Genomic DNA, 26,492 nt, shown 5'->3' on the forward strand with positions numbered 1-26,492 from the left:
CATCCATGTCCTCTTGTGAGGCCCCGAGAAGATACCGCGGAGAGACACGAGAAAATGGTCGAAAATGTCCAGGATGGAAGCTCGTGCATGGATCGTGCCTCCTGGATGAGATGATGGGTGAAAACTCCGGAGCAGCATCCATAGGTGTCATGGACCTGGGAGTGTGCTCCAGCGAGATGTGTCCCGGAGAAGGCGGTGTCGCGACTGGGGCCGGTTCCGGCATACTCGGAAGCGGTAGCGACGTCGACTGCATCAACACGTACGGTAGATCGGCAGTGGCGACAGGACTGGCTTCTCGGGCTGGTGGAGGCGAAGGAAGAGGCGTTGGCACCGGTGTGGCCACCACTCATGGGCGCATCTGGTCGTAATGGCGAACAACCGTGCCGTCGTCCATACGTATTTCACAAAGCCGGTGGCTGCGAAGAGCCTTGACCACCCCTGGAATCCATTTAGGGCGAGATCCATACCCTGGTGCCCACACATCGGCACCCACGGAGTATTTTCCCGCACTAGGGTACACAGCACAAGGCCTGACAGGGTGAAGCAGGTGCAGTAGAGTGCGCGGTTGGCGGCCATGCAAGAGTTCAGCAGGGCTATGATCACCCAGAGGCGTGAAGCGATAAGAACTCAGAAATTGCAGCAAAGCATCATCTGTGGAAAAATCACTAAGGAATTTTTTCATCTGGCATTTTAAAGTGCGGACAAGGCACTCGACCTCCCCATTCGATTGCGGATGGAAGGGAAGTGCTGTAACATGATGAATCCCTTGTCCAGCACAAAAATCACGGAAGGCCTGCGAAGAGAACTGAGGGCCATTGTCCGTGATGATCGTGGATGGAAGACCTTCTAGCGCAAAGATTTTGGACAAAGCCAGCGTCGTCACCGCAGTGGTGGGCGACGGACATCTAACAACAAACGGAAACTTCGAGAAGGCGTCAATCAGCAGTAGCCAATAAGTACCGAGGAAGGGGCCGGCAAAGTCAGTGTGCACCCGTTTCCATGGCTGTGCTGGATCAGGCCATGGAGAGGGCATTGTACAAGGTGCAGCCAGTTGTTGAGCACACTGACCACATGCAGCAACCATGTGGGCGATGTCTGAATCAATACCGGGCCAATAAACGTGCCTGCGGGCCAGGGACTTAGTCCGAGAAATACCCCAATGACCTTCATGCAACAGTTTGAGAACATCTTTGCGAAGAGAGGCTGGCACCACGACCTGTGGAGATGCGCCATCCGTGGCCAGAAGAACAACACCATCACGAACAGACAGACGAAGACGCAAGGCATGGTAGCTGCGAAGGGGATCCAATGCCCGGCCCTTGGTCTTGTCCGGCCAACTCCGTTGAACAAAACCGATCACCCGACGTAGGACCGGGTGCCATGCAGTAGCCGACGCGACCTGCGAACCTGTAAGTGGGAAACCCTCAACCGCACGACGTTCTTCCTCATCAATGTGGAAACAGAGTAGTTCATCACGATCGAAAACCGGGTTGGGGCCCATCGGCAAACGTGACAATGCGTCAGCATTTGCGTGCAGGGCCGTGGGGCGATAGTGAATCTCATAGTGAAAACGAGACAAGTATGAGGCCCAACATTGCAGGCGGCGAGCTGCCTTATCCAGAAGCGATGCCGATAGGTTGAACAGAAAGACCAGCGGTTTGTGGTTGGTGATGAGGTGAAACTTAGAACCATACAAAAAAACGATGATCTTTTTTAGAGCATAAATGATAGCGAGCGCCTCCTTTTCGATTTGAGAATAATGCCGTTGCGCCTCGTTGAGGGTGTTGGAACCATAGGCAATGGGTCATTCCGACCCATCCTCATACCGATGGGCGAGAACAGCCCCTAGTCCATACTGTGACGCATCAGTCACCAGAACCAAGTGCTGACCCGGACGGAATGTGGCAAGACAAGGCGCCGACTGCAAATGAGCCTTCAGGTGGACAAAAGCCTGCTCACACTCGTCAGACCAACAGAAAGGGACGTTTTTGCGTAACAGCTGATGCAGAGGACAAGCTACCGCCGCTGCGGATGGAATGAATCTGTTATAATAAGCAATCTTGCCTAGAAACGCACAAGTTCTTTGACTGTAGACGGCCGGGGTAGAGCGTTAATGGCCGCAACGTGCTGACGTAGAGGACGTATACCCTCACGGGACAAGTGGAAACCAAGATACACAATGGAGGGTTGGAAGAACTGTGACTTGTCCAGATTGCACCTCAACCCAGCCGAATGCAAAACCCGAAACAGTGAACGCAAATTACGAAGGTACTCCTCAGTGTAGGCCCCCATGACAACAATGTCATCCAGATAGTTTATGCAGCCGGGAACGGAAGCTGTGAGCTGTTCCAAAAACCGCTGAAAAATGGCCGGTGCGCTAGCGACACCAAATGGTAACCGCTGGTACTGATACAACCCTCAAGGAGTGTTGATAACGAGAAATTCCTTGGAAGTAGCATCCAACGGCAACTGATGGTAAGCCTCCGATAAGTCAAGTTTGGAAAAGAACTAGCCCCCACCGTGCTTGGTAAACAACTCCTCAGGACGGGGAAGAGGATAAGTCTCAATGAGGTTCCGAGCGTTGACAGTGGCTTTAAAATCACCACACAATCGCAGACTCCCGTTTGGTTTAGAAACCACCACAATCGGAGATGCCCATGCACTGCAGGTAACAGGAAGGAGAATCCCTGAAGCTGTTAACCTGTCTATTTCAGCCTTGACAGATGCACGTTACGCCACCGGAATAGGGCGTGCCCGAAAAAACTTAGGGCGAGCCGTAAGTTTAAGAGTAATGTGGGCTTCAAAATCCTTGGCACAACCCAGACCAGCAGAGAACACGGACGAAAATTCAGAACACAACCCATCCAGCTGTTGATACGGAATATCCTCAGATATGAGGTGCACATCATCATCAATAGAGAACCCGAACAATTGGAAAGCATCATAACCGAACAGGTTTTCAGTGCCTGCATGATCCACCACATAAAACGTGAGGGGCCGAACAACAGACTTGTAGGCAGTGGAAGCATCAAACTGGCCCATGATAGGAATTTTCTGTTTATTATAAGTCCTCAGATTTCACGTAACTGGAGACAAAGGAGGGGAGCCCAACTCCAAATACATGCGAGAATTAATGAGAGTTACTGCAGAGCCAGTGTCCACTTGCATGCAGATGTCTTCATCCAGAACACGAACAGTAACAAACAACTTATTTGTTTGAGAAAGCACACAGTGAATATCCATGTCCAATGCCTCGTCCTCGTCGACAGGAACTTTAGGGGACTGACACACGGAAGCAATGTGGACTTTTTTCCTACATGAATTACATGTGGCCCAACGTTTCGGACACACGGCCCTGTCATACTGTACGAAACAACGGGGGCAAAAAGGAAGTGCGGAACGAACCGGCTTCTGTGGTTGCTGGTTTCGCTGCGAGCGTTGCAGCCCAACGCGATGTTGTTTACGCTAGTGAACCGCCGCCACATCTTCATTCTCCTGTGAAACAGGCAAATTGTCCATGTCAAGAGTTGACTGTACAGCGCCTACATCACACCACACGTCTATTTGCGCGCCAGCAGCGTGAGACACTTCAAAGGATTGAGCGATGCTTAGAACTTCCAACAACGACAGGTTTGGCAGTTGTAGTGCACGTTGCTGAACTTCTTTGTCAGGAGCAAGCCGTAGAATAGCGTCCCTAACCATTGAATCAGTATAAGACTCGTGATGAGTGTCCGTGACAAACTGACATTTCCTACTCAGACCGTGTAGTTCGGCCGCCCAAGCCCGGTAAGATTGATGGGGCTGTTTACGACACCGGTAGAACGCCACGCAGGCACCAACGACGTGGGTGTTTTTTCGGTAATAGACAATAAGTCATACATTTCTTGGAAGGACAGAGAGGCAGGTTCCCACAGAGGGGCTAACTGAGATAGCAGCTGATAGATCTGTGGGGAAATCCAAGATAGAAATAACGACTTACACATAGGAGCGTCGACAACGCCGAAAGCCAAGAAGTGTTGCCGCAAATGCTTCTCATAATCCTCCCAGTCTTCAGCGGCCTCGTTGTAAGGAGGGAATGGAGGCGGAGTAGAGGAAGACAGCCGATGAGTAAGCGACATCGACAACACCTGAATCGCAGCCGTCAGCTGTGTTTGTTGTTCAATGAGTGCTTGCATTAGCTGTTCCATGTCTGTCCCGTCACGAACACGCAAATCCACAATGCAGTGAAAATATCCCATCCTCGTCGCCAAAAAGTGTTATAACCTTTAATCACCAATAATTGCGTGGATATTCAACACTCTCTCTTAGAAACAATAGCTGATTACATAACAACAACTCAGTATCTCGTATTCGACTGCCGTGCCGTGACATGCGGCCGGTGCCGTTCGTAGCTAGGTGGTGCTCCCGTGCTCAGCCGAGTTGTGGAGCGCCTATATCGCCGTTTGCGCGTACTGTCGTGGTGACACTGTTAAATGTCGTGGCACTGTCACAACACATTCATCATGAAAATATTTAATTATTTTCAATATGCATGATAAGAACAAAAAAGGTGAAAGAGTTTTCTTATACATTGATATCAATCACTCTCTTTTTACTTACACAAAAAACAAGATGGCTGTTGCTAATGTCTGAGCTGAGAGAATTCTTAAGCTTCAGATTCCATTAAAACAGTTTTTTGATGTCAAAGACAGACAACCTGAAATAATCTCAGATTTTTTCAGTTAACTAGTCATTTCATGTTTTTGAAATGAAACTTGACTCTGTTTGAAAAAATATGTAAGAAGCCTGGAGAAGAATAAAGTGTTGATAACTGAAATGAGAAATATGTTAATAGACACTCAAAGATGTCTGAATGAAAGGAAGACTGCCAATTTTATTGGCATGCCGACCAAGATGAACCTGAAAGAATTAAAGAAATAATTAATTTGATTTTGAATTTTAAGGAAGAGATAATGCTTTATACATCTTAACATTTTATTATGTTGAGAAATGGGGTATTCCTTTTAATAAATATTAAGTATTTGATTGGGTGATGCTGTCTGAAAGCCCACATTGGGTGGTGATTGAAAACACTGTAGTATACCTGACTAAAAATGGTGTGAAGATTTCAAGTGGCAATTGTTCTCAGGGGATGTGTATCTGAAGAGTTTTTTATAAACTACATGTGACTCGGAAGAATGAAAGTCAAAGAATTATGCAAGCATTTGTTTTCTAATACTGCACACAATGCCACTGTGGCAAGAGTATTTCTGCCGATGTTGGCCCAGTGGACTGATGAAAAAAATTGACTGCTGCCATGGAGTGTGACATCAATCATATAGCGCCAGTTTAACTAAAAGTTGATGTGACTGGAATTTTATAAATATGTAAAAGGGAAGAAAGAATTGCTGAGAAAGGGGAAAGGTGAAATCTTTCAAAAAATATGGTGTACCAACTACTTCTGTCATAAAAAATTCCATGTGATTGTGTTATAAATAAAAAGTGATGACATTATGAATTTTTTACTTCATTTCTACACCCCCATATCAGAGTGTCCTGATGAGGTCCAAGCTAGATATGGCAACCCTAGGCCCACTGATTTCTGGCCAGTTATAGATGACAAAATCTACTTAATACATCTTCAAATAAAGAAAAAGTGAGAGAGAACAAATGTGACCACCTTTAACTTTTGGCCCATCACCATTTTGTTACTTTCATCTTGTAAAATATTTGTAAGGAGCCAGTAAACATACTGTGGTCTTAGCAAACCACCACCACCACCACCCTTCCATGCAGTTATCCTTCCCTCACGCATTTCACATGTCACAACCCCTGACCCGAGTTGAACTGCAGAGAGAGAGAGAGAGAGAGAGAGAGAGAGAGAGAGAGAGAGAGAGAGAGAGAGAGAGAGAGAGTGAGAGAGAGAAATTGTATTTCTGTAACAGTCTGCATTGCTTGATTAGACATTGTGTTTTGTCATTTGGATGCCTATTGTGTGACACCATTCCATTCCTGTCCTTTAACCTGGTATCCTTGGCATATGAAACTGACTTAATCAGTGTTTTTTTCTACATCTTTATCATATTTCCCACCTCTGGTACTCTCTCTTGACAAGGGATCTGAAAATGTAGGATGTATTTTTAGCAAAATTTGCAACTGTTAAAAAGATTACGTATACAAATTTAAAAGACTGTCACACAATATGCCTGGAGATGAAGCCCTCATATTGCTTTCCAATGTTGGTTAAAAACTGGTGGAGCTTTTTAACTGGAATGTGTTCTATTGCAAAAATTTTAACTTTTTTTCCCAAAACGGTCTTCTTTTCTTTTGGCTCTAACATTTTTCCACTGATGGATACTACAGAAAAGGTAAAAATTGGAAATAGTGTCAGAAACATTCAAAATAAAAACTGGGATATGACAGGACGATTGACTATCACCTCTTCTTTTCAATCTTGCATTATAGAAGGTAATGCAAGAGATGTCATCTAATGAACTTGCATGAGTCCAGACTGGGGATGTGAATATCAAGTACCTCAGATATGCCTACGCAAGAAGAATAAGGGGAAATGGCTGACATTCTGGAAACAACAGCGAGGAAAATTGAACTTCAAATCAATCATGACAAGACAGAATACATGGCTCTACACCATAGACATAATGAAACTCAAGAACCACTTCCACAGTTACAGACAACTGAAGGTTCTTATCGTCAAGTCAGGGAGTTCAAATATCTGGGTGCAGTATTCAGAGATGAATCATCCAGTGGTGATGATGGTGGTGGTGGTGGTGGGGAGGGGGGGGGGGGTGTCATCATCTGGTAATAAAGGAAGTTAACCTACTGTTGCATGGTTGTTACAGTATTGGATTGCACCCATTTATGCCTCCTTATGCTTTATTTTATTGCTTTACTTTATTTCTGTGTTAGGTTTGAAATATCCTTTATTTTATTATTTTACTTTGCTTATGAGACACATTTAAAATCTGCCATGATGGTTTGGATATTATTTGCATAGAGTGTTCTTCAGCAAGAGAAGAGTATAAACTGATGAAACAAATTTTCAGTAACTAACTTGTCCTTAATAGTGAAAAAAGTCACCTCCAGTGAAGAAGAAGAAGAAGAAGAAAGATGCAATTGTCTCTGACATTATCTGGTACTTTGAATTGGTGGAGGTGGGGGGGGGGGGGGGGGGAATTATGCACAGTAAATAAAGTAAACAACCTGTATGTATTGCGTTGTAAATGTTGTTTATCAGTAAATATTGCTGCTAGCAAATAAATTTCAATGTTTTGCAATGTTTCAACTTTTCCTGTTGTTTCACTTCTCAGCAGTCTATCATGGAAACATTCTCAAAGAGACCACTACGAAGTTTTCTTTTCACATTAATAAACTTCATTATTTAGTTTCTTTCCTCCTATATCGGATCGCACAGTTATGTACCACAGGTGGCATCTTATAACCTCAGCCTCCCCCTTTGGATACTTTGTGTGTCATGCATGCCCCATCAGACAGCACTCTTCTCTACCCCCATCCATACCTTGCTACCCCCCCCTTGCCACCTCACTCCAGATTGTGGTCACATTTTGTTCTGAGCTGCTGTTGGTAACGGTCATGAGTGCATGAGATTTGCTTGCGTGTGCGAATGTGCATGTGTTTTCTTTGTTGAAGATGGCTTTGGGCAGTAGGTACTAATGTGTAACAGTCTTTTGTTGTGCCTATCTGCAACTTAATGGGTCATCTTTATGGTGAATAGCAATAAATTCTTTTCTTACATTATTAATATTCCAACCTGGAGTTTACATTGTTTGAAAATGGTACATTAGGCAGAGAACTGTGCCTTCGAATGATGGCCTAATATCTATAAAACAAACATCACAGAGAACACAAATAATGATCGTGAAAGTATACACTCTGTGATTACACTTTGGACTATTTGTCTGCAGCATCTGCTTGCAGAACTGTGTGCAGTCTCAGACTGGATCCTTACAAGATAACTGTAATGCATTGACTGAGCAGTTCTCACAGGTACTTAACTTTGGTGCTGCAACTGGCTATTGCAGTCTGTGCGTGATGGAGGGGTTGATCTGAAATGTTCTTTTTTTCTATGATGAAGCGTGTATTCATTTATCAAGACTTGTTAACTTGCAAAATAATTGATGTTGGATTTCAAAAAATCTACATCAGTTACATTATGAACCTCTGCGAGGTATAAAAAGGGAAGTGTGGCATGCAGTTAGTGCGACATAAATTGTTGCCCCAACATTTCTCTATCGAACCGTAACTTCTGATAGATACGTGAATTCTGCAACCTTTTTCCAGTGAAAAAACAGTTAACAGATAGTGTTATGGTCATTTTATACTGGACAGTGAAAAAACTCCCACCATCAATGTGCCTATGACAGTATGACTTTGTGTTTTTGATGACAGGTATATCCTTTTGCACAACAAATCTGTTATATTTTCTCATGCTGTTGGCCCAGAAAACTAGTCACATTGTTGCACCATTTGCAAGGTAATCAATTAGATTTAGCACTTTGGTATTTTAGAAATAACCTTTGTGACATACTTAATTGCCTTCAGCTTTTACAATTGGGGCTAGCAACTTCCACCCACTGCTTTGTTGATTGTAATTTCTGGTGTTTAGTGGTGTACCTGCAGCTCACCTGCAGAAGCAACTCAGTGTCTGTCTTTTTAAAATGGACTAACATTGTTGGAGCAATTTCCACATCAGCTTTTCATCTGCGTTCAGCAAATGCTGCATCCTTCTTACTGAGAGATTTAACAACAAAAATAATCAATTACTGTCCATTTACATTATGTTACTGAGAGATTTGTCATATGAAATGGGCTGTACTCTTTCTTATAATACATGTGCAGCATCAGCAGATTCACACACATTTAACTGATAACTATCTGATATTTTGTTCTGCACTTGTATGTTTTTTCTTTCGACTAGGCTCTTCACATGAATTGTCTCCAACAGAAGTATAATCTTTCCCGATTTCAATCACATATGTAGGCTGAGTATTTATGGATGTGATGATGTATATATATGATGGTATCGGATATCATTAAAATTATGTCGTGTGCTGAAACTCAAAAATTTTGCCATACTACACTTGCAAATGGCTAAATGGCCAAAATTGCAATAATAGATTTTATGAATAAATAATTTTTAACAGTAAGATATGATGATAACATCTTTCAAAATCTTTTATATTGTTGTGGACCACAGTCATGGGAACTTAATTAGTTCAGCAGATCAGATTGTCAATTTACGTAAGTTATGATGTAGGTTGCAGAAATTTTACATAAGGCAGACTGATGATGGATATGTTTTTTTAAAGTGCCTAAAAGTGGATAATGATTGAACCTGTCAATTGAAATGAGAGATATAAGTGCTACCTATTCTGTAGTGCTTCCATATGTTTGTAATTTAGATGACTTCCTTTCATATTGCTTGGCTGTTACTCCGGAAGCTCAAAAACTTTTGCTGTGTGATGATGAGATGACTTGCTAACCACTTACATGGCAATGAAACTCCCAATCACTTAAAGTAATGATTTAAATTGTAAAGGGTTATACTATTGTTACTCATTGTGTAATAATAGGTCCATAAATTTTTTAATGGTAACTCTTGCTTGTCTGCAAGAAAATGGAAACTAAAGTGAGACATGCAGTTCTGTGGCAAACTTTTTATATAAGCTGCATTTGGTTCTATGTAATTGTGATCCTTTGAAGAAAAGGCCCAGCTTCAGTTCTGTGGCATCTCGTCACTGGTGCTGCAGCGGTCCTTTAATGATTGTTATTACAATTCTTTTTTAGATGTATTTGCTAAAATGTAGTTTCTGAGAGTGAATTGTTCAACTACTAAGATGTCTTAAAGAAACTTACAGTATAATGTGATTATTAAAAGAATGTTTTTGCCACAGCTTTTTGATTATTTTTGCTGTAGACTGTTTGCTCAGAGGCTGGTTTAGTACTGTGTAGCTGAGGTAGCAATATATGCTAGACTCTAAAGGCATAAGGGCAAGTAAACATATTGCTAAGCTATATGCTTCAATGTCTGTCAAAGCAGTATCACAAAATTGTGCTGACAACCAGTAGTAGAGTGTGCCATTACTTTTAACCATAGGAACCAGTATCCTTTGCCTGGCCTTTGCATCTTGTATAATTCTTCAATACACTTTTTAGCATTTATATCTATCAAGTGATGTCAAATGTGTGGAAATTAGACAGCAGTTTATTTCAACTATGTAAAAGTGATTGCTGAATAGGTCACAATGAAAAGGATCTTTTTGTCTAGAAAATTCATTTTTCTGTCAGAAACAATAATCACAAAAGTCTGGTGGTTAAAACATTGCTGTAGTGTTTGGCATTTATTATTGCTTTGCCATATAGTTCTTTATAATAAATGTGTTTGCAAAAAGGTTTGAAGCTCCAAAATTTCAACATCTTCATGTGACCTATTCGCTGCCCCTTCCTCTCTCAAGTCAGAAGCTAAAAATGTATTAAAACTGTGTGAAATAACAGATAAAATTACTTGTCACAGTGACAAAATAGTGCCTTTTTGGTAAATGTAATTTCAATTGAAGGCAGACTTCTTTGTATTTGTGTGGTATGTGGATTGGGCCTTTAATCTGTTTCTGATGTTAATTTCTGTTGTAATTTCTTTTTAATTCTGTAAAACTCTTTATTTCAGTATATTCATTTAAGTTTAATTAATTTCAGCCTGTGACTGGTGCTTCTTGCTGAATGATCTTGTACGCCACATTAATTTGACTTTTTCAGTTCAGATTTTATTTAAATTTTTCTGTGGAAAACATTGACAACCACACACAAATTTAAGAAGGAAAAAGTGAACTCAGGCTTAATGACTTGCTTCTGATTACTGAATTTCCTTTTATGATCAAAAGGAAAAGAGCTTGTATGGGAATGAGGATGATGAAATAAACGTGACGAGTGGAGCACACAGAAAGAGCTGTAAGATACAGATTGCTCAATGCGTGTCAGGAAAAAAGATGTCAAAGCTTTCGTGCTTTGATAAATTTCCACAGGAGAGAATGAAAGAAGGAAAAAGGGCTGGAGGGAAGGAGGAAGCAGCACATATACCACTTACTGCAGCCTCCTCTCCAATGGTGAGTCTCATCAGTCAAACATTTGCTGCAAGTGTAACGAAAATCATTGGTCTTGTTACTGATTTTAAGTAGGAGACTGTCCTGAACTGTGGTGAATGTAGAGCAACATGTAGTGGTGTGAAGGGCTTAGTTTTAGGCCCCACGTGAGGAGGAAGGAATAAAGGTAATGCAGAAAGTTACCAAAACTGGATGCTGATTATTTCACTAAACAGAAATGGAATAATATTTAGAATGTGAGGGAAAGAATAATAAGGTCAGAAGAGGGGCAAAAAACTCAAACCACAGATGAAAATGAATAAATTTGAAGGGAAGCAAAAGTAGAATATCAGACAAGGTAAATAATTCAGGTGTTGATCTCTACCTCAAGGACAGAATGAATTGAACAAAATACCTATAGAAGTTACTATGCATCCATTATACAATGTAGCATTTGGGAAATGCATAGTTTTCAAATGAACAGCAGCATGTTGCTTTTTAGGAAGAAAATCATTTATTTATCCAAAATTATTTGATTTAAAGGGTCACTTACGAAAAGTTACATCATCCAAGTGGCAACCACTCTTTTGAATACAATTCTCAGTAACTTATAACATGGGCTGAAAGGCATTGATCAGTCAAACCCACCTCTTCTTAAATGACAGCTTTCAACTCCATTAAACTTTGAGCTTGTTAATATAGACACACACTTTCAAATACCCCCCACAAGAAAATTTGCAATAGGACAAAGACTTGTCTTAGTGACCATGGCATGTAGCTAAAACGAGAAATGAAGCATCTAGAAAATTGTTCCTCACAACTGTCGTGGGTGAATATGCAGTGTGTGATGTCACACCATACTGTTGAAATTAAACATGCCTCATATTGATCTTTTCTCTCTGCAGTTCTGGCAGAAACAACATATTCAGCATGTGTCCATTAAATTTCAAGTCCAGTGGTACATTGTTCTCCTTAAAAAATTAGGCCCAATTACACTAGTGTTTCACATGAGGAGAGTGGAGAGGTCTTCCATGAATTATGCAAGGCCATTCAGGGGCCTAAAAATAATAGTTTGTTAGTTAACTGGCCCATTTAAGTAAAAATATGCCTCATTGTTTATACACAGCATTGCATGTGGTTTCTTTACAAAATTCACTTGCATAAGCACCATGAGTTGTTCTCACTGCTGAAAGTCCCTGGATTTTGCCTGCCAAATCACCAGTATTTTATATTGATGGAATTTCAGATCCAAACATAACCTTTATCTCTCAGAATCCCTGCTCATCTGTAGATAGCGTCCATGCTGATGTTAAATCATCTTGGACTCCAGATGACTGCCGCTATCAAAATGACAATGTTTTCAGGGGTCCTCGAAGTATCAGGACCTGGTGGCTTCTTCTTAATAATGTTTCTTGTTGTTCTGAAATCTGTAACTAGCTATAGGATAATATTATGACTCAGAGCTATGCGATTAAAATGATGGCAAAATATCTGCTGTGTTGCAGTGACAGACACAGCATTTAGGATAGAGCTATTTTATGCAGACACCTGATGCTCTATGGTCCACTGTGCCATTGGTACTGAAATGGTGGGCAGTCCTAAAGTGAATGTCATGTGTATATTATCCCTCCCATCCCTAACAGCCATGTACTAGCCAGTCTGGAAACTCTTATTTCTATAGGTCATCCCGTACAAGTGTCAGCTGCAAAGCTGTCTAAAGATGGTTCAACGCCTTGATTACAAAGTTGGTCCAATAATCCCATTATTTTCTGGAATGGTGATCCATTAATGTATATATTAACTTTGTGTAAGTGAACCATGGACCTTGCCATTGGTGGGGAGGCTTGCGTGCCTCAGCGATACAGATAGCCATACCGTAGGTGCTACCACAACGGAGGGGTATCTGTTGAGAGGCCAGACAAACTTGTGGTTCCTGAAGAGGGGCAGCAGCCTTTTCAGTAGTTGCAGGGGCAACAGTCTGGATGATTGACTGATCTGGCCTTGTAACACTAACCAAAACGGGCTTGCTGTGCTGGTACTGCGAACGGCTGAAAGCAAGGAGAAACTACAGCCGTAATTTTTCCTGAGGGCTTGCAGCTTTACTGTATGGTTAAATGATGATGGCGTCCTCTTGGGTAAAATATTTCAGAGGTAAAATAGTCCCCCATTCAGGTCTCCGGGAGGGGAATACTCAGGAGGATGTCATTATCAGGAGAAAGAAAACTGGCATTCTATGGATCGGAGCGTGGAATGTCAGATCCCTTAATCGGGTAGGTAGGTTAGAAAATTTAAAAAGGGAAATGGATAGGTTAGAGTTAGATAAAGTGGGAAGTACTGAAGTTCAGTGGCAGGAGGAACAAGACTTTTGGTTACGTGAATACAGGGTTATAAATACAAAATCAAATAGGGGTAATGCAGGAGTAGGTTTAATAATGAATAAAAAAAATAGGAGTGTGGGTAAGCTACTACAAACAGCATAGTGAACGCATTATTGTGGCCAAGATAGACATGAAGCCCACACCTACTACACTAGTTCAAGTTTATATGCTAACTAACACTGCAGATCATGAAGAAATTCATGAAATGTATGATGAGATAAAAGAAATTATTCAGGTAGTGAAGGGAGATGAAAATTTAATAGTCATGGGTGACTAGAATTCGAGAGTAGGAAAAGGGAGAGAAGGCAACATAGTAGGTGAATATGGATTGGGGGAAAGAAATGAAAGAGGAAGCCGTCTGGTAGAATTTTCGCAGAGCATAACTTAATCATAGCTAACACTTGGTTCAAGTATCACAAAAGAAGGTTGTACACATGGAAGAATCCTGGAAATACTATAAGGTATCAGATAGATGATATAATGGTAAGACAGAGATTTAGGAACCAGGTATTAAATTATAAGACATTTCCAGGGGCAGATGTGGACTCTAACCTCAATCTATTGGCTATGAACTGTTGATTAAAACTGAAGAAACTGCAGACAGGTGGGAATATAAGGAGATGGGACTTGTACAGACTGATTAAACCAGAGGTTGTACAGAGTTTCAGGCAGAGCATAAGGGAACAATTGTCACAAATGGGGGAAAGAAATACAGTATAAGAAGAATGGGTAGCTCTGGGGGATGAAGTAGTGAAGACAGCAGAGGATCAAGTAGGTAAAAAGACGAGGGCTAGTAGATATCCTTGGATAACAGAAGAAATATTGAATTTAATTGATGAAAGGAGAAAATATAAAAATGCAGTAAGTGAAGAACACATAAAGGAATACAAATGTTTCAAAAATGAGATGGACAGGAAGTGCAAAATGGTGAAGCAGGAATGGCTACAGGACAAATGTAAGGATGTAGAGGCATATATCACTAGGGGTAAGATAGAAACTGCCTACAGGAAAATTAAAGAGACCTTTGAAGAAAAGATAACCACTTATATGAATATCATGAGCTCAGATGGCAGCCCAGTTCTAAGCAAAGAAGGGAAATCAGAAAGGTGGAAGGAGTATATAGAGGGTCTATACAAGGGCGACGTACTTGAGGACAATATTCTGGAAATGGAAGAGAACGTAGATGAAGATGAAATGGGAGATACAATACTGCGTGAAAAGTTTGACAGAGCACTGAAAGACCTGAGTCGAAACAAGGCCCTGGGAGTAGACAACATTCCATTAGAACTACTGACGGCCTTGGGAGAGCCAGTCCTGACAAAACTCTACCATCTGGTGAGCAAGATGTATGAGACAGGTGAAATACCCTCAGACCTCAAGAAGAATATAATAATTCCAATCCCAAAGAAAGCAGGTGTTGACAGATGTGAAAATTACCGAACTATCAGTTTAATAAGTCACAGCTGCAAAATACTAATGCGAATTCTTTACAGACGAATGGAAAAACCAGTAGAATCCGACCTCGGGGAAGATCAGTTTGGATTCCGTAGAAATGTTGGAACACGTGAGGCAATACTAACCTTACGACTTATCTTAGAAGCTAGATTAAGGAAGGGCAAACCTACGTTTCTAGTATTTGTAAACTTAGAGAAAGCTTTTGACAATGTTGACTCTAATACTCTCTTTCAAATTCTGAAGGTGGCAGGGGTAAAATACAGGGAGTGAAAGGCTATTTACAATTTGTACAGAAACCAGAAGGCAGTTATAAGAGTAGAGGGACATGAAAGGGAAGCAGTGGTTGGGAAGGGAGTGAGACAGGGTTGTAGCCTCTCCCCGATGTTATTCAATCTGTATATTGAGCAAGCAGTAAAGGAAACAAAAGAAAAATTCAGAGTTGGTATTAAAATCCATGGAGAAGAAATAAAAACTTGAGATTCACCGATGACATTGTAATTCTGTCAGAGACTGCAAAGAACTTGGAAGAGCAGTTGAACGGAATGGACAGTGTCTTGAAAGGAGGATATACGATGAACATCAACAAAAGCAAAATGAGAATGATGGAATGTAGTCGATTTAAGTAGGGTGATGCTGAGGGAATTACATTAGGAAATGAGACACTTAAAGTAGTAAAGGAGTTTTGCTATTTGGGGAGCAAAATAACTGATGATGGTTGAAGAGAGGATATAAAATGTAGACTGGCAATGGCAAGGAAAGCGTTTCTGAAGTAGAGAAATTTGTTAACATTGATTTAAGTGTCAGGAAGTCATTTCTGAAGGTATGTGTATGGAGTGTAGCCTTGTATGGAAGTGAAACATGGAGGATAAATAGTTTGGACAAGAAGAGAATAGAAGCTTTCGAAATGTGGTGCTACAGAAGATTGCTGAAGATTAGATGGGTGGATCACATAACCAATGAAGAGGTACTGAATAGAATTGGGGAGAAGAGGAGTTTGTGGCACAACTTGACTAGAAGAAGGGATCGGTTGGTAGGACATGTTCTGAGGCATCAAGGGATCACAAATTTAGCATTGGAGGGCCGCGTGGAGGGTAAAAATCATAGAGGGAGACCAAGAGATGAATACACTAAGCAGATTCAGAAGGATGAAGGTTGCAGTAAGTACTGGGAGGTGAAGAAGCTTGCTCAGGATAGAGTAGCGTGGAGAGATGCATCAAACCAGTCTTAGGACTGAAGACCACAACAACAACAACAAGTAAACTACACAGTTCATGCAAGAGATCCTAATAGAAACAATCTAGTTTTTCCCCTTAATTAAGATAGAATATGTAATTTTGAGATTCTAGAGAGCGAAATTGTTGCTGATGGAAAATATTTCCTTAAGTCACATTTTTTATATCAACACCCTGTGAGGACATTCCATAAATAATGTCCGCACATTACCATGTAACAACTTGCACTGCTGTCATTCAGTTGTCTCAAACTTTGCTTGCTTCAGATCCCTGCACCCTTTAGACCAACAGCTAGCACCTGCCACACAACTGAGTAGATTTTGTACAATGTTCTCATTTATGTGTTCTGGTTTAGATTTTTGTTAAAGGAGCACACATGAGTGTGTTTCAGATTGCTTTATCACCTGTTTTGTGATTTATGCACGTTACAAGTAATCTCAAAGGTGCTGTAGCACATGTGACACATTGGTCCTCTGAAATTTCTCCTATTCTCATTGAGTTCCCTTAAAGCTGATCAGCACACATACAGAGCAGTCTGAAAAGCTAGAGTATCTAGGACATCTTTCCCTGCCTGCAAATACCAGCAGGGGGAAAAAGGAGGAGGGGGGCAAAGTGTTGATATTGCTGCATACAAAGATGCATGGACATTCAGATAAATGAATTTATATGTATGGTATCAAAGGAAGCATGCACTGATATTCCTGTGCTGCAGTGTGCTTCCATGGATCAGTGGGAAGAAGAGTTTGTGGAAGTGGTGACCAATTTGGTACAGCTGCTAATGTCAATCATTTGGTCTTGTCCTACCTCCTTTTGCTCACTCTGATGTCATGGAAGTTGTCCTCTCTCATCTACAGATTAGACACTGTTCAATGACACATGGCTTCATACACCTGTGGGGGTATTTTGCAGTGTGTAGCACTAATTGTATGAAGTTTTCATCACATCACCCCTTAAAAGATTTTTGTAAAATATGTTTTGCTCTCAGGTCGTACAAATGCCTTCATTACTGGTTTCGTTTTCATTGGTGATCTGACTGGATGAAAATAAAATGGGAGATTTTTTTAAATTTGCTGATCAGAAGCATATTAATTATGTGTAGTTAAATATATACATCTTTACAAAGCAACTACATGAAAAAGATCACAAAAAATTAACAAGACAAAGTAACTGACCAACTCTACATTCAGATAACAATTCTTCAAAACTGAGCCACACCTAGGGCATTCTCATTTGCAAGCAGTAGATCTCGTTCTAGCATGAAAATGGGCAGAAATAACATTGGCACATATGGCTGAATGTTTATTCTTGGTCGGAGTAGCACTTGTTGATACAATGTAAATCATTAAAGCACAACTGAACTTGGAGAGGTGGTCACAGTGTGATGCTATACAGTTGGTAGCTTTTAAATCACAGATATCAGATTAAAATATTCACACTATAAAATTCACTGTGAGATATACCCTTCAAGAAGTAAGAACTACAAAAAAATTTACATGAGATGGCTGTAGTCTTCAGCTCCAATAGTTGGAGTACTGATACATGTTCATTGTGAGTGCCTCTCCTGTGTGTTTAGTTGTGCTTTGATGAGTTACTGTGAAACAAATGAAAGTTTAATTTAATAACCTAGTTTTTTATGTTTTCTCATTTTCTAAACAGATCATGTTACGATGACTCATAAAGATGTCAAAACCAGTAATGGTATAATTTGTATGACTGAGGCTGAAATATATAACTAAAAGAAAATTTTTTACTAGAAGGTCATTGTGTTCCCCTGAGGCAGTATGCTTAGTCTGTGTTAACTGCTTTTTATTTTTTATTTTTTTTTCCCCCTCGTAAGAAGAGTGCTAGTTTACAACTGGTCCATATTCCATTTAGCAGACGTAAAGGTTATTGTAGTACAAATCTGAGGGTTTTGTGAAATATCTAACCTGCTTTATAAATTACCAGGTAGGAGAATTTTTCTGGGTCATTGGGTTACCCAATTTTTTTTTTCACATTTTCCTGAATTGGTAGTTTAGTATCACAGGAATTTGCAAAACATTTAGTTGAGTATGATTTTTGGCCTGGACTAATTAGAAAGGATGTTCTTAACAGTGACTTTCCACGTCCCCATACATTACACACACACACACACACACACACACACACACACACACACACACACACACAGAGAGAGAGAGAGAGAGAGAGAGAGAGAGAGAGAGAGAGAGAGAGAGAGAGAGATTTTGAACATTGATGGTTGTAACATCGAGAACTGCAGTCATCGTGTTTAATTCTCTGTAAGCTTGTAAGTTGTGATCTTCAGTCCAGTGACTGGTTCGATGCAGATCTCCATGCCACTCTATCCTGTGCAAGCCTCTTCGTCTCCAAGTAACTACTGCAAGCTACATCCTTCTGAATCTGCATAGTGTATTTATTTCTTGGCCTCCCTCTACAATTTTTACCCTTCACACTTCCCTCCAATACTAAATTGGTGTTTCCTTGATACCAACCAATCCCTTCTTCTAGTCAAGTTGTGCCACAAATTCCTCTTCTCCCCAGCTCTGTTCATTACCTCCTCATTAGTTACATAATCTACCCATCTAATCTTCAACATTTTTCTGTAGCATCACATTTTGAAAGCTTCTATTCTCTCCTTGTCTAAACTATTTATCGTCCATGTTTCACTTCCATACATAGCTACACTTCATACAATAACTTTGAGAAAGGACTTCCTGAAATTTAAACCTTACGTTTACAGAAATGCTTTCCTTGTCATAGCCAGTCTACATTTTATATCCTCTATACTTGAACCATCATCAGTTATTTTGCTTCCCAGATAGCGAAACTTAGCTGCTACTTCAAGTGTCTCATTCCTTAATCTAATTCCCTCAGCATCACCTCATTTAATTCAACACATTCCATTATTCTTGTTTTGCTTTTGTTGATGTTCATCTTATATCCTCCTGTCAATGCTCTTCCAGGTCATTTACTGTATCTGACAGAATTACAATCAAACCTCAAAGTTTTTATTTCTTCTCCATGGATTTTTATTCCTACTTCAATTTTTTCTTTTGTTTTGTTTACTGCTTGCTCAATATACAGATTGAATAACATTGAAGATCGGGTACAACCATGTCTCACTCCCTTCCCAATCACTGCTTCCCTTTTGTGTCCCTTGACTCTTATAACTGCCATTTGGTTTCTGTACAAATTGTAAAACGCCTTTTGGTCCCTGTATTTTACCCCTACCACCTTCAAGAGAGTATTCCAGTCAACATTGTCGAAAGTTTTCTCTAAGTCCACAAATGCTAGAAATATAGGTGTGCCTTTCCTGAACCTACCTTCTAAGATAAGGCGTAGGGTCAGTATTGTCGCACATATTCAAACATTGCTACAGTATACAAACTGATCTTCCCTGAGGCTGGCTTCTACCAGTTTTTCCATTTGTCTGTAAATAATTCTTGTTAGTATTTTCCCACTGTGACTTATTAAACTTATAGTTCAGTAATTTTTACACCTGTCAACATTTGTCTTTGGGATTGGAATTATTATATTCTTCTTGAAGTCTGAAGTTATTTCACCTGTCTCATACATCTTGTTCACCAAATGGAAGAGTTTTGTCATGGCTGGCTCACCCAAGGCTATCAATTGTTCTAATGGAATGTGGTCTACTCCCGGGGCCTTGTTTCGACTTATGTCTTTCAGTGCTCTGTCAGATTCTTCTCGCAGTATCATATCTCATTTCATCTTCATTTACGACGTCGTCCATTCTCATAAGATTGCCCTTAAGTACATCGCCCCTGTATAGACCCTCTGTATACTCCTCCCACTTTTTCTGCTCTTCCTTCTTTGCTTAGGACAGGTTCTCCATCTGACCTCTTGATATTTATAGAGGCGGTCTCTCTAATTTTCTGTAGGCAGTATCTATCTTACTCCTAGTGATACATGCTTCTACATTCCTACATTTGTCCTCTAGCCATCCCCGCTTAGTCATTTTGGACTTCCTGTCAATCTCATTTTTGAGACGTTTGAATTCCTTTTCGCTTTCTTAATTTACTGCATCTTTAAATTTTCTCCTTTCATCAGTTAAATTCAATCTCTCTTCTGTTACCCAAGGATTTTTACTAGCCCTTGTCTTTTCACTTACTTGATCCTCTGCTGCCTTCACTATTTCATTTCTCAAAGTTATATTCATCTTCCAGTGTATTTGTTTCCCCTGTTCTTGTCAGTCATTCCCTAATGTTCTCTTTGAAACTCTCTACAGCCTCTGGTTCTTTCAGTTTATCCAGGTCCCATCTTCTCAAATTCCTACCTTTTTGAAGTTTCTTCAGCTTTAGTCTACAGTTAATAACCAATAAATTGTGGACAGAGTCCACATCTGCCCCCTAGAAACATCTTACAATTTAAAACCTGGTTCCTTTGAATATAATCTATCTGAAACCTACCAGTGTTTCTAGACCACTTCCATGTGTACAACCTACTTTCATGATTCTTGAACCAAGTGTTAGCTATGATTAAGTTGTGCTCTGTGCAAAATTCTACCAGGCAGCTTCCTCTTTCATTCCTTACCCCCAGTCCATATCCACTTAACACTTTTCCTTCTCTTCCTTTTCCTACTTTAAAAGTCCAGCTCTCATGACTATCAAATTTTTGTCTCCCTTAACTATCTTAATAATTTCTTTTATAGCATCACACATTTCTTCAGTCTCTTCACCATCTGCAGAACTACTTGGCATATAAACTTGTACTACTGTGGTAGGCATAGGCTTTGTATCTGTCTTGGCTACAGTAATTTGTTCACTATGCTGTATGTAGTAGCTTATCCGTGTTTCTATTTTTTTTATTCATTATTAAACCTACTCCTGCATTACCTGTATTTGATTTTGTATTTATAACCCTGTATTCACCTGACCAGAGACCTGTCCCTCATTTCACCGAACTTCACTAATTCCCACTATATCTAACTTTAATCCATCCATTTCCCTTTTTAAATTTTGTAACCTAACTGCTCGATTAAACATTCTGACACTCCATGTTCCAATCCTTAGAATGCCAGTTTTGTTCCTCCTGATAACGACTCTTCTGGGGTATTCCCTGCCCGGAGATCCAAATCGGGAATATTTTAGCCAAGGGGAACGACATCAGCATCTACCCTCAAGAAAAATTGCAACTGTAGTTTCCCCTTCCTTTCAGCCGTTCGTAGTACCAGCACAGCAAGGCCGTTTTGGTTGATATTACAAGGCCAGATCAGTTCAATCATCCAGACTATTGCCCATGCAACTACTGAAAAGGCTGCTGCCCCTCTTCAGGAACCATACATTTGTCAGGCCTCTCAACAGACACCCCTCTGTTGTGGTTGGTACCTACAGTACGGCTATCTGTATCACTGTGGCGCACAAGCCTCCCCACCAATGGCAAGGGCAAGGTCAAGGTCTATGTCTATGGTTTCTTTGGAGGGGGTAAGGAACAACATATCATTTCAAAAACTAACAGAACTAATATTCACTCTTGTGATACTGCTGAATGCTGTTTGTGTTGATTTACTTGTTCTTGAGCTGGGTGTGCAAGTGACTCTTGTCTAATCTCTCTTTCCTTTTTTTTGTGCTGCTTTTTTGCTTTCCCTTTTGTTTCCACTGAAGCTTTATATAGAATGTCTCCACCACCTACCTTTCTGTACACCAGTTTTCAGTTTGTTGTGTTGACTGCTAACTAATCATATATTTTCAGATTTTTGTTCCCCCCCCCCCCCTCTATATATCTGTGTAAAATTTATCTACTTGTTGAGATTACATAACACTAGCACAACTAATACTCAGACAAAAATTGCACTTACTTGGGTTTCTGGTCCAGCTTGTTCCTCTGATATGAGGTTGCACTTCTCATTGCTGTTACTATCTACTGGACTTTCAGGGCTTTCTGTCCTCCCTCACCCACCTCCCTTTTGCACTTTATTTTGTTAGTCCCAGTTGTAGCTCACTATTTCTTTACTGATGTGCATCTGTTAACAATTTCTTTGTCCTCTTCAATTATATCTCACAAAGTGCATTGGTGGCAGTTTTGTCTAATGCACACATTGCAAAGACTGCCAAAATGCACCTTGAGGGGAAAAAGACTGAAAGTAAACAACATTTTTCTGCCTTTATTTCATCTAATAGTTTGTGATACTTTTGCTTGATGGTGACTTAAGTTACCATATACTAATGCACTGTAGTACGACATTTACAAGACTAGCATGCCTGTTCCACAGTGGGTAAAGTTGCCAGTATCGGAAACAAAAAAAGTGATTCCCCCTTGCTCAGCTAGCTGAGCCATCTAGAAGTCCATATGAGCTGTGCTCTCTGAGCCATGTCCTCAGACTTCTGCTACAAGGAGCTGACTTGCATTTCAAGGTGCAGCTTCAGGATTAACTTTTGTCTGTTGGGAAAAAATAAATCTATCAATAGTAACAGTTGTAAAAAAGTTGACTGTCATTCTTTGAATCCACTTGGACAATATATGAAATTCTTCCTGATTACGGAAATTCGTTTTCCTTTGAAAAATACTTTTTAATATACCTTTCAGGATCTTTAACCGAGTTGCACCACATTAATTCTGTTCCTGTGTATCTTTTTGATTTTTCGTACATCCAGACTGGTGTGTGATCTACTACTCTCTGTTCGATTATGACTGCATCATGCATCCTCTATGTTCCAGTTCCCTTGCAATCCAGTAAAAAGAACTACTTGTTGGAGTAACTTTTGAATCTTGGAACTTTTTGCTTTCTAGTTTGAGTTGATGTAGACTATTTCTTTAAGTTTATGTGAAGAGTTAAATTTATTTACAGATGTGGTTAATGAGAGGTGTTTAAACTGAAAATGCTCTTGTTAAATATATTTTCACTTCACTTACAGCAAGATGGAGACAAGTATTCAAGTTAATCCCTCTGCAGCATGTACATAGAAAGTGCCCATTGAAAATATGATAATAAATTTGAAATTTCTTGATTGAAACTGAGTGCCAGACTAAGTCTCAAAACCTGGAAGACTACATTAAAGACGTGGACTGTCAGAAAGTTTAACAGCAGCACAATCACTACTGTAGAGTAATATTATCATGCTGAGAACAACCTTTTCTTATTAAAAGTATTGGCTATATGTGGCACATAAGGTTTTTACTTGAAATGGCATGGGGAAGCTGTGTTCGAGTGCAGTTTTAAATCTTCTTCCCGTATTATATTTTCACAATACATGGAGATGGCCAGTATATAGAAGTCTCAAAGCTTTGTACCATCTGCATATTTGTGTATATGGTTAGGCTTAGATTCAAAGGGAGCAGAGAATGAAAGTAACAAAGATACAGGCAGTCTACTCAAAAGTGCACATCTGCTACTAGATAAGATTCAGTACCATGTTTTTCCATCCTGTGCATCCTAAAATTCTTGCATCTTCTTTGGTCTGCTACTATCCACAGAACAGTCAAGACACAGCTGCTCTTACCTAGTCTGCTCTTCGATGGCAGCCCTCCTGAGGTAATCTACTGTTTGATGAGGGTTCCTGTGCCAGTGCACTGAAATGTTTCAATTGGTTCCAAGCAGGTACTGCAGCCTGTTCAGTTCAGTTGATTCATGAGGTGAACATGGTGTGCTCATGCATTAACATCTTGAAAGACAAATTCATCACAGAAATGTTGACAGTAGAGCTGACAGCAGGATGTAAGGTCCTATCTCAATACTGCATAGCCATAAACTTATGCCTGATAGTATAATGATTGTCATCTTTTTGCAAAATATTTCAAAAAGCAACGTACTCAAGAGTAGCACCAGATTTAAGTAGAAACAATAAAGTACGACACAGTTTTGATTCAAGGAGGTTGCTTGACTGAGATTGGTGTTTATACATTCACTCAGTAAATATTACAAGGCTTAAATGATAAAGTGTCACTAGTATATATATATATATATATATATATATATATATATATATATATATATATATATATATATATATATATATATATATGGTTCCAAGACTTAGCAAGCGGGAAAGCGCCGGCAGACAGGCACAATGAACAAAACACACAAACACACACACAGAATTAATAGCTTTCACAACCGATGGTTGATATATATATATATCTTCCCAATGCACTTGATTGTGTGAATCACGTTACTCTCTTAGAAAACCTTAAGTTCTGTGGAACCGCTAATTTGGCAAATAATGGATTTGAATCATATTTAATAAACTGGATGTAGAAAGTTGTGCTGAAAATTCAAACAACTTTGGAAGGCAAGAGCATTTTACTGACTGAGAAAAAACCTTGGAGAGAGTCCCACAGAGATCTGTTTTCGGTTCACTCGTATTCCTTATAATTGTGAGTGAGTGTCCATTAGACGTTCATCAAGCAGAACTGGTAATTTTTGTGGTAATTTTTGCAGACAGAACTAGCATTGTAATAAATTCTGTCAGAGAGAAAGCAACAGAAACAATTGTTTATGATGGTTTTCAAAGGATTATTAAGAGACTGAAAATTGACTCTCCATAAATTTGTAAAAAACACTCTATATTCAGTGTTGTATAACAAACAGTCATAGCAACCACTGATGTAGTATATGACAGGAGTCAGTGAACAGGGAAGATTACTCCAAATTGTTGGATGCTGATACTGAGGAAAACTTTAGCTGGAAGAAGCATATTACTGAATTTCTGAAACAACTAAGATCAGCTACTGTTGCATCTTGTATAATTGCTAGTCTTGGAAGTGCATTGACCGCTTTAAATATCTGCATATTTCCACTCAATAATGTCTTGTGGAATAATTTTCTGGAGTAACTCATTACATGGAAAGTATAGATCACATAAAAATAAGCAGTAAGAATAATGTGTGGTGTACAATCACAGTCATTTTGTAGTTACCTCTTCAAAGAGTTATGAATTTTGATTGTACCTTCACAGTATGTTTTTGCTATTAAAATTCGTCCTAAATAGTGTGTGAGGAGAATACCAGTGTCTGTGCTGAAATTGCTATCAGGAAAAGATACCTTCATTTCCCATTATTGAAGCTGTAATTGACTAAGAAAGGCAAACAATATGCAACGACAATTTTTTTGAATGTTTTTCCAAGAATATAAAAATGTCTGACAGGTAGTGAAGCAAGTTTTAAATCTAATCTAAAATCATTTCTTGTGGATAACTCCTACTCCTACTCCTCCTCCATAGTCAGATTTTTATTTAAAATACTGATAGCCCATAAGGAACCTAGTTTTAAGTGCCTTTGCATTACTAGGACTGAAAAATTTTATGTTAATTAATGTTTGTGCAGTAAATTGACTCATTCACCATCATTTAAATAAAAATCATTCAAATTATCTGTGGAACATTAAAGTTGCTTATAAGAACCCTAATTCTATAGATAATTCTGGTTCATAACAAACTGACCCTACCTCCCAACTGAACCTTTGGGACAGTATACCTCAAACACAGGCAGTGCATGCTCCGTCCACAAAAATTGCCATGCTCCAGAAAAATCATTTATATGTCAGTGAAAAGAATCCAGTGTCATTTATCATGTAGAGATGGTAGCCTACTATCTGGACCAACACAGACTTTCCACTCATCGCTTAAAAGGCAGCTTGTAGTTGCGTTACATTTTTGCTCAGGATACCTGTGAGCCATACTTTGTAGACAGCTGACATTGGTAGTGTTGTTGGCCATGTGTGGCCACTATGAGACAGATCTTCTACAATTTTGTCTCTCAGAAAAGCAGTTGAGTTTCAAACTATGTAACTGTGTTCTATGACAGTTCACTGGGCAACTCCTCATATTGGCATAAATCCCCTTGTGCATACCCTAAGTTTGGAAATGGTCCTTTGAGCCATGTAGAGATACTGAAAAATGTATGCAAGCTCATTCACAATTGAAGATGCATCACACACTACTGAACTACACTTAGAATTTAGGTTTCTTTTTACCTTCATTACGCAAGTCACTGCACATAATGAATTCCCGTTGTTGAAAGAGTATTGAGAATGTTGTCTCCAATAAAAACAAATGACAAGCTTTGTATCTCATCAGGGTGGTGCAGTGCTCTTCATGAACAGTGTAGTTTACTGCTCTCCTCTTCCATTGATGGAAAAATTAAAAATAAATGTGCAAGATACCACAAAATACAGTGCTATCCTTTCTGGTACCACAAAATACAGTGCTAGCCTTTCTGGGCCAAGGCTTGCCTCCAGGGTGTGTGTGTGTGTGTGTGTGTGTGTGTGTGTGTGTGTGTGTGTGTGTGTGTGTGTGTGTGTGTAATACAGTGCTAGCCTTTCTGGGTCAAGGCTTGCCTCCGGGGTGTGTGTGTGTGTGTGTGTGTGTGTGTGTGTGTGT

The 26,492-nt window shown here is 39.9% G+C and overlaps 1 protein-coding gene across 2 annotated transcripts in view; it reads left to right on the top strand.

Annotated features, from left to right (window-relative positions):
- The window catches only part of LOC126284038 (cholesterol transporter ABCA5-like), a 333,206-nt gene that overhangs the window by 244,409 nt on the left and 62,305 nt on the right, over nucleotides 1-26,492 (top strand). Inside the window, exon 25 of one of the 2 annotated variants that reach the window (XM_049982602.1) lies at nucleotides 10,896-11,117. The exons of the other annotated variant lie outside the window; for it this stretch is intronic. Coding sequence (XP_049838559.1) covers nucleotides 10,896-11,117 — 222 coding nt within the window. The remainder of the gene's footprint in view (nucleotides 1-10,895; nucleotides 11,118-26,492) is intronic. 2 annotated transcript variants of the gene reach the window in all.

The sequence above is a fragment of the Schistocerca gregaria genome, chromosome 8 (assembly GCF_023897955.1).
Source record: "Schistocerca gregaria isolate iqSchGreg1 chromosome 8, iqSchGreg1.2, whole genome shotgun sequence".
Taxonomy (NCBI): domain Eukaryota; kingdom Metazoa; phylum Arthropoda; class Insecta; order Orthoptera; family Acrididae; genus Schistocerca; species Schistocerca gregaria.